Below are 9,607 nucleotides of genomic sequence, written 5' to 3' on the forward strand. Positions count from 1 at the left end.
CGTAAGAAGCAAAAGAAGGATGTATATGATTCTAGACCTGCAGACACAACAGCAAGAGGCTTGAAATCAACAACTACTTCACTTGAAGCTGTCCAAAACTTTGTATCTAACATTCAAAACGAAGAAAGACAGCAGGTGGCTACTTATTTGGAAGGATCTTATGATGAGGACGAGGACGAGGATTATGAAGAAGGAGATGATGATGATAATGATGGACAAGATGAGGATTTTGATGAAGACGAGGATCTTGAAGAAGACTTACTTGATGATGCGGGGAATAACCAAGAGGAAAAAGAGAAAGTCAACTCAACAAATAGCAGCCAGCACAACTTACCTCATACTGCAACACAATTTCAACCAAGCAAAATAGATTCTCCGACAACACCATCCAACAGTGCACTTGCATCTGAAACACCTAAGAAGCCACGTACTGTTATAGGCGAACGAAAGTCGCTGATTTTGTCAGGCGAAAAAAATTGCCTGTCTGGACCACCCGCTTCTCATGGACCCGCAACCCTCTTCGCAAAGTTGACGCTTTTGCGTTAAAAAAACAACGCAAAAATTGCGCACCTGCAAAAAAAAAAATTTCGAAACAAAGCAAGGTTTATTTTTCATCACGGCTTCATTAAATATATTGATTTACGTTCTTGTGCATCGGAATGAAATAACTCTTCCCCTTTCTAGTAACAGTAACACAAGGAACCAGAGGCTCTTTGTTGGACACTTCAATCACAGACCTGTCTGACAAATTCTGCAAAGTCACTGTGGAATCCGTGAATGATTTGATTTTGAAGTATTTTGCAGGAGTACAAGAAGTATCAGCCACAACATCTCTCTCTTTCTTCAATACGAAATGACCACACACACATTCCGAAGGTTTGAGTTCACTTAAACCAAATATATCGCATAACTGCGCCATATCAAAAAACATAATAGAATACCTTGCAGAATTTGATGAAATGAACGGCTTGGTCAATGTGAAGTTTAGATTTTCCCCAACAAAGGCTGTATTATGTGCCAATGGACCATATAGGCTTGCATTTCGCACCATATCACTAGCTACATGGAAGTTCATTGTAGCCTTTGCAATACCTACCATCTCTTGATAATCCTCCAAAATACCTCTTAGTTCCTCATTAATTGAATTCAAATCAGCTATATTAATGGCATCTGTTAACTTGTCAATTACAACAACCATTCTCTTAATAATTTTATACTTCAACTCAATCATACTGAAATTCTTAACATCCTGAAGTAGATCTAGATAATAGTGAATAATCATATATATCTCCATTGCCTTAAGGTGTACTAAATTTTTGGAAACTGATCTCGGGTGTCTATGTAAGAACGAAGGAAATTTTTGCTTGAGATATTCCTTGTCGAACTCGTCCCAATATTGAAGTGGAATCATCTCCATCATGTCACGCATAATTCCTTCATACAAGTTATGCATTGAATCATAGGAGCATATTGTAGTGGGAGTTGGTTTCCAACTCTGGTCTAATATTGGAGAATATCCACGAACACCCCATGACAACTCTTTTCCCGAAATATTATTCCAAAAATGTCGATCTCTCAAACCAAAAACAATTCGTTGATTACTAGAAATGTCTCTCCTAAGTGGATATCTAACTTGAGTAGTTCCTCCTGGTAACTGAACAGGTTCCCCTCGAATCTCGCATAAATGGCAAAAATAATACCCTGATTTTTGAAATAAGAGAATTTCAGACCTTGCAGGTAAGTCAGCAATTACTCTTTCTAATCTCAATGATATTTGTTTAAATTGATCATTGAACACATTCAAATCATCCATCATGATTTTCAAACACAAATTGATTTCTTCTTGAGATGGTTTGTTAGGAAATAGTAGCCACAAAAAGTTATTCTTGCGCTTCTTTCTTACATTTGGTTTCATCTCATTGAATGTGACAGAGAATTCGTAAAAGCTTTGCTGACTAGATTTAAATGGAGCAACACCGTCACCAAATAACGTCATAGTTTTTCCTCCTTCATCTACGAATTTTTTGTGAATGTTTTTGTAGATGTCTCCGTCACAACGATCTTGGATAAGTTGGGGATCACGATTATCAAGTTTAAATTGATCCAAAAATTGTGGCTCTCTGAATATCCTTTCCTCGAATTGGAATTTTAATGGGCGTAAAAAGCAATGAGTTTTGATATCTTTCCATAATTTCCCACATTTAGGACAGGATTTTTGGTCTGGATTTTTTTGATACGTCTGACAATGAGTGCACATTGGAATTTTCTTTGTCTTTGAAGACAAAAGGAAATACTTATAGAACCCTGTTAATGTCAGCTTATCTGAAAGTTCTTGTTTATCACTCTCATGAATGAGTTGAATGGCTTCTCGAATTAGATTTAAAACCATTTTGAGACAATTTTCAGAGAGAGAACTTGTTACTGCAAACTTGAGAATTTTTTTCATCAACGTATCAACATTTACATTGACATTATCATTCACAACGCTTGAAAATGAATGGGAAGAGAGAACTTCTTCATCTAGTATGCCATCATCTCCATCACTCCAATATTCTCTGAAAAACTGTAACAGGTCGTCTTGTTCTGATTGTGCATTGGATGGATTATTTTCATTCGTCGGAGATGAATCATGAGAACCTGAACAGAGATTTTCCAGACCCTCTGCACTACAATTACATTGTTGATTTTCTACTGTATGGTTCTGAGAAGAGTAATTTATATCTATTCCACCAATATCTAACAAAGAATCATCATCAATGCAATGAGCAACAGTCTTACGAAACTTATTTACAGGCTCATAATTTGGCTCGTGATTGTATTTTGAATTGACAATTGAACTGGACCCTTCTACAGTTTGGCGCTTCAAACCAAATTGCTTCATTATTTACAACAACACAAAACAAGAACGTTGATTGTTTAACGATATAGATTCCATTAAGTGTCTCCAATTACGTATATTCGTCAAGAAATATCTATCGTTCCCAAATTTTCGATCCACTTGCAAATTGGACATTTAACGGTTGTAAAACAAGATTCAACATTACTCAAAAAAATGAAAAGAACAAAATCACACCCTGGCAAGAATGCAACAAAGAAAACCAAAGCAAACGATAGTACACTTTCAACACAAGACACTTCCTCCGATTTAGAGCAAATAATTTTATTCGAGGCCAAAAAGCCAAATGAAAAACAAGCTAAGTTAATTGCGAAACACTCTGAAAATGCTTTATGTAATAGTATTCCTCAACTTGAGAAATATTTAGACTTTTTGCAAAACATTCACAACAAGGATATTGACATTACAAACAAAGACTCTGTCTCTGCAACATACATTCTGATGAATCAATTTCTCAAACAAGGAGAAAAGGTTTTTGTTGGTATTCAAGCTGGTAATCCAGAACGCTTGCGACAGTCAATTTTGCAAACTTATAGCTCGGACAAAGATTTTTCGGAACGAATATGTGCTGCAGTCAAGGCTATCAGTGTAAGCCTTTTGAAACAAAAAGGTTTAATTGAATCCACATGCCCACCTGTGAGTTCAAATCTCAAAGTTGGAGATTTAGTTGAAATTATTGAAAAGGGAGAGAATTGTTACTACAAGATTGGTAAAGGAAGAGTTCAATCACTCACTTCAACTAATTGCAGTTTAAATGACATTATATTTCACGTTCCATCCTTCGTTCAAGATCAAAAGAAGACGATTTTTGATATTTCATGCCTTTCATTAATTGAAGATCGAACCAATCATGCTCCTATGATTCAAAATGCTTTTTCTACGGTTCAGCGAGAATGTACTCCAGTCTCCTTATTTTCCATGAATTATGACACTGAAGTCGATGATGACAAAATTGATGACAATGAAGTTCTCTCTATAACTCCACCGGAAATTTCGGATTCAAGAACAAACTCAAATTCAAATGTTGAAGAGAGTGATTCTCCTTTGCAAAATGAGCCCAAGTCTACGGGTTGGGTTGGGTTTGGATAGGTGCCCAGCTTGACTTTGAATCTTAATTTTTCGACATGCTTAATCATTGGATTTTTAATTTTTATGACATCGTCGGGGATGGAGGTATATCTATGTTGATATGACTTTCATCCATTAATTATGGGTAATTATTGAACTGTATTCGCTTAAAGTAGACCTTTCGTGCATGGTCGGGGTTTTCGTCATCTTTGACGTAGAGCTTGATCCAAGCATTTCGTTCGATAGATTTTGAAGAGTAGTACATTCGTGCTAGCGACATCATTGGATAGTGAGCTAAGTTGGTTGAATAGTTCAACAAATGGTGACAGGTGTCAAAATGTCGATAGAGTTTAAGCGACACCTTTTTTGTAGATCTCACGAAAATAATGGGGGTCATGATAGAGCATTCGATCAGGTTTAGGGTAGTTTTCGAGAAAATCAAGTTTAAAGGAGTTTCATCGAGGTCAAAAATTTTTCAAAAAAAAATTAAAAAAAAATGAAGCCAAAACTCCCTGCATTTTTGAGGTGATCATCATCAAGATCGGGTCATGTTTCCATTCATCATCATGTCATATTTATATTGATCACATCGAATGTGCACATCATGATCAACATTTATGAGGAATATTTTGTGTGTATGAATACACATGGAAATGATAATCATCAAATAGTACTGGTTGGAATTGTAGTGAACTGCTTCCGTTGGATGTGATGATCATGGAATGAATCTGATGATCGGAATGTTGTTACAGTGATCAGAAACCATAGAATTGATCGTTGATTCAGTTCAAAGTGATGGTCATTTCATGACTTTGTGTGATGTGAAGTGTGATGGTGGATATATGGAAGAGCTGAAAAGTACGATCGAGACAAGCACTTCACATATCTTCATGAAATTGTTACACATGGTTGTTCTGATCATTCAAACAACAAATCATCAGTTTTATTGATTGACATGATTGTTTCATAGAATGGGAGCACTTCGATTTTATCGGAAAACATCATTTCTTGAGAAAGGGTACAGCTCTCCTCTCTTGTTCATGTCATTCATTCAATCATCATGATACGTTATGATCATCATTGTAGAAGTGTTTCATGTGATTATGAATGGTTGAAAGTGATCATGATGAATTGTTGTTGGTATGTATTGTTGTATGATTGAATGATTATTTTATAACAATTGACTGATTCAGTTTTTCGATAAACCGAGGATTGCAATGTTGTATAATACATTGTGGAGAGTATTTCTATGACTATTGATGATGGATGTGATCATTATTGGTGGAGTATCATGATGAATGTTGTGGTGGTGTGATACCATGTCCTTCCGAGAGTGAGTATGTCATGAACACTACATATCAACATGTTCGTCATGATGAGTATGACACATCCATATTGGTTGCACTCACTGATTCATCAATTTGTGGAAGTGGTGTCTCACTCTTTCAATTCATTTTTCTTTTTCACGTGATATTACGATACTGAATAATTTCAAGAATATCACAGTGACTTTATTTGATTATACATACTAGGATATTGTTATTTTGAAATTTGTGGAATTTATCTATATGAGTTGATTTTGTTATGAGACACCTGAGAAGTGTTGAAAATGATTATTAATTAATTTTTGAAGAGTTGTCAGGAGAGTGATGTAGATAGTTTTTTATGGTAGATGAGATGGTGTACAACACATTGATATTAATTGTTGTATTTGTTCATGTCTAGAATGTATTGTTGTTGAGCACCTGAGAAGATTTCGTCATGAAGTGCGTTACAATATGAGACATGGTTGTTTTCTTGAATAGTTGCAATCATCCATGTGTTGATATTGTTCCATTGTGTTATTATTGATGTTGTGGAGTGTTGTGATTCATTGTGTGATGGAAGGATTCACTCATGTCATGTTTGACACTTTTTCATGGATAGCCTGTGTTGATTCATGATGGCTACATTGAAAATAAAGAATTAATTCAGTGATTTTCATGATCAGTGCATGTGAAATGTATGGTGTATGTGGTTGATATGCTTCAATGTTCATGTCATCTTGATTTTGAATTTTGTCTGGATTTACTGACCCTATACTTCCGCATTTAGAATTTATCCAAAAAAATGTTGAAGTGACTGATCAGTGTTGTTTGGTGATGTGATGACGGAATCATGATTGAAATCATTTGTAGTGATCGTAGATGTGTGCTTCAACCGTATTGGATACGTCAACCATGTTCGTTGTTATCACCAAATGAATGAGTGTTCAAAGTAAGTTGTTCATGAAGAGTGATGAGATGAAACATAGTTGTTTGAATGTTCATTCAAGTTGATAAACATGCTTGTCATGATGGTGTGATTACGTGATAGTGATTGTGTTGATCTATCAGTTGTATGTGTTGAGTAATGTTCCAGTCATTACAATAAAGTTTGATGTTGTGGTGGATGACATCTTTGTTTTGTATATTAAATATGCTTTCATGATCATGAAGTACTGATGTCATAGTGTGAGTCCTATCATTTTGAAGTGTTGTGTATTGTTGTGTGCTTGGTGTGATATGAAACTTTGAAAAAATTGTGACATTTTCTTTATATGTTGTGATGATGTTCACTAATCTTTATGAGATTGATATATCATGTTTACCATGTCTATGATAACGTATCTATGAAATATTAGTGAATGTGTATTGATACTTGCTGAGACAATTGATAAATGTTAACTTTGGAGTGTTTCAAAAAATTGTGGTCTTAGTCTCTTTTTATGGGTTTGAAAAATTCTACTCTTTGGGTTTACTCTTTGGGTTTACTCTTTGGGTTTACTCTTTGGGTTTACTCTTTGGGTTTACTCTTTGGGTTTACTCTTTGGGTTTGCAACACTAGCAGGGTTTGCAACACTAGCAGGGGCCGAAGGTCCCTGCTTAACACTACTGAGTGAGATGAGCTGTGTTTTGAATGGAGTTTTGACTCGGGAGAAGAGCACAACAATTTACTTGGTGGCTATCCGGGCCAGAGTATTTTGTTTTTATTGCGAAAGCAACTTATGCTTCTTCTTAAAGGATTCGTTGGTGGTAACCTCAAATTGATTGAGGTACCTTATTGATTGAGTTTGGTTGATTTCTTACTGTTCCCGCCACCGGAATCATCGGAATCATCGGAATTTTGATTGTTGGAATTCGACTTTGTAAAAAATGAATCAATACATTTCTGTTTCAAAGTTCGTTTCTTCTCTTCATTCGATGATTTCTTCTTCTTCTTCCTATTTGATGGAATTGAGGAAGGAGTTTCACTCGATGAAGCTTGTGGTCGTTCCACTCGCTTTCTTGGTGGTGTTAGTTCGGTACCAAGCCTTGTAATTCGTCCAAGTATATCATCAGGTGGTTGTGAACTTCCTGGATTGTTACTTGGTTGATGGTTTGGTTTGGTTTGGGTTAGTAAGCGTAGTATTAGTGGGGTTGGAGGGTTCGCTGGGGTGCTGGGGGGTTTAAGATCCTCCAAAAGATCCTTTCCTCCAACCCTTCGTTGTGTAATCTTGTTGAGGTGAGTTCCTCTTTTCAAAGCTAAAAATTTGTTAGCAATGAACTTATAAAATTGTGTATCAATCTGTTGTTGAGTACAATCAGGATTGAGATATTTGAAGAATTCAATCTTCTTTTGAAATGCTCTGAGCAATTCAATAATTGTAGGCATTCTGATATTACAAATGATCACTTTTGAAGGATCATTCACAAATGTAATACCCTCACATACATGATTGAGAATTTTCCTATAAGGAATATGATTGTCAGTTCCCTTAAAGACCACTCTCCAAACTGGTGGAGGTTTCTGTTCATGAAGAAACAATTGTGATCTTGCTCTCTCAATTTTCACTTCAATGGAAGTTGAATTTAGAGGATATTTCCTCTTGAGAGTAAAATAATTGAGATGTTTCATACACTTATTAATAAATTTGTAGGAGTATCCTCTGTTGTGAAGTCTCTCCTTGAAACGATCTCTAATTCCAACCCATAGTTCAAATGTTGAACATCTCTTTGCATATCTAATCAATTCTCCATGAATGAGTCCCTTTACAACACCAGGAGCTGCACAAGAATCTTTTCTTGTATATTGATATAAATTGAGTTCCTTTTGATGTGTTGTTGTTTCAATTCGAAATGGTTCGGATTCATCATTTTGAGGACTGAAAAAGAATTTGATATCAAGGAATGAATCTGTGGATGCGTCATTGAGAATTAGCGATTTTGGATAATATCTCTTGAGATTTCTGATATATTTCTGAAGTTGACCACGTCTTCCTTCATTTACACGATGGAAGTGAATTGTGAAGATGTCATCAATATATCTCTCAAGATGTAATTTGTTATTTCTCAATTTTCCAAGAGCGTCTTGGTCATGACTAGTCCATTCCAATTCATAATAACAAAGAGTGAGATTTGCAATGTTTGGAGCTGCGTTGGTTCCCATTGGAATACCTTTCTTTTGATGATAGAACTTGTCAAGTTCTGGTACTTTAAAGTATGTAGTTCCCAAAACGATTTGGAGCATGTGCAATGTTGCCTTATTATGTTGAGGATTGAACATGGAATTATCAATACTCCGTCCATATTCAAGCATGTTAATCATTGCATTAATGATATCGGAGTGTTCGAGTTCTGTATAAAGAGAGGTGAAATCCATTGATTTCATATTTGCATAATTCCTGTGAGGAAGTCCTGCTCTTTCATAACATTGCATGATTCTGAATTGAGATTCATCTGCACTTTCTGAGATGAAAATTCGTTTGTAGAATCTTGATTGAGGGTTGTCTGATTCTCTTCTTAATAATCTAATTAATAGAATTAATCTTGCATTAAGAAGTTTTGAAATGATTGTATTATGACAATCAACAGAACTGACAATTGGTCTACCAACAATTGGATTCTTATGAACCTTTGGAATCATATAGAATCTTGGAAGTGGTTTTGACAACAAGTTTTCCTTCTTGTGATGTGTCTCCACTAAATTGAACACAATCTCTGAATTTGTCTTGATATGAGGAATGTGCTTTGTCAAATTTTCCTTAATTTGTTGTTTTGCATCATTCTCTGTGGAAATTTCAGAGTAGTGAGTTGAAGTGCTCAATTGACGATTGAGTTCTTGGATATAAGAGGATTTACTCCAGAGAGTTGTACCAAGATTCTTGTCAGATGGAGTCACAATAATGTTAGGATTACTTCCGAGAGTTTTGATACTATTCAATTCTTCCTTTGAGAGATTTGAAATTCTTGGTTTGAATTTCTTGTAATAATCGGAGAGAATCTTTGGAATAGTCATTGTTGGATTTGTTCTGTTCCAGGGAATGTTTGTTGCTCTCATTTGTTTATAGACACGTTCAAATGATTCAGTGTCAAATTTGAGAGCTTGAGAAGAGTTTGAAAAGGTACATGGAATAAATTTTGTACCTTTATTAAGGAGTGAAATGTCATTTTGAGTAATTTCAAAATTATCCATTCCAATGAGATGAACGGTTTTCATCTTCTCCTTAATAGAATTATTGTATGTGAGGGGAACTTGTCAATTACGAGGAGATGAGAGATTCCTCTTCCTTTGAGGAGTATTTCTTCTCGAGTTGGATGATGAATTCTGAGAGTTATTCTGAGAGTAATTCTGAGAATTGTTCTG

General features: G+C 35.4%; 4 protein-coding genes across 4 annotated transcripts; 2 read left to right on the forward strand and 2 right to left on the reverse strand.

The window, feature by feature from the left end:
- Window position 1: 1 nt before the first annotated feature.
- Window positions 2-546, forward strand: C9374_014761 (uncharacterized protein; the record flags this gene model as incomplete). The annotated part of the gene is made up of 1 exon (XM_044690784.1): window positions 2-546. A coding segment is annotated over one exon (545 nt), but the record flags the coding sequence as incomplete, so codon positions are not given.
- A 79-nt stretch (window positions 547-625) lies between these two features.
- Window positions 626-2,881, reverse strand: C9374_014762 (uncharacterized protein; the record flags this gene model as incomplete). The annotated part of the gene is made up of 1 exon (XM_044690785.1): window positions 626-2,881. The coding sequence occupies one exon, from the start codon at window positions 2,879-2,881 to the stop codon at window positions 626-628; it is 2,256 nt and encodes a 751-aa protein (XP_044541459.1).
- Window positions 2,882-3,052: 171 nt separating this feature from the next.
- Window positions 3,053-3,985, forward strand: C9374_014763 (uncharacterized protein; the record flags this gene model as incomplete). The annotated part of the gene is made up of 1 exon (XM_044690786.1): window positions 3,053-3,985. The coding sequence occupies one exon, from the start codon at window positions 3,053-3,055 to the stop codon at window positions 3,983-3,985; it is 933 nt and encodes a 310-aa protein (XP_044541460.1).
- Window positions 3,986-7,042: 3,057 nt separating this feature from the next.
- Window positions 7,043-9,436, reverse strand: C9374_014764 (uncharacterized protein; the record flags this gene model as incomplete). Its single annotated transcript, XM_044690787.1, has 1 exon — window positions 7,043-9,436. The coding sequence occupies one exon, from the start codon at window positions 9,434-9,436 to the stop codon at window positions 7,043-7,045; it is 2,394 nt and encodes a 797-aa protein (XP_044541461.1).
- Window positions 9,437-9,607: the final 171 nt, after the last annotated feature.

This window comes from Naegleria lovaniensis (assembly GCF_003324165.1).
Source record: "Naegleria lovaniensis strain ATCC 30569 chromosome Unknown tig100, whole genome shotgun sequence".
In the NCBI taxonomy this organism is placed as follows: Eukaryota; Heterolobosea; class Eutetramitea; order Acrasida; family Naegleriidae; genus Naegleria; species Naegleria lovaniensis.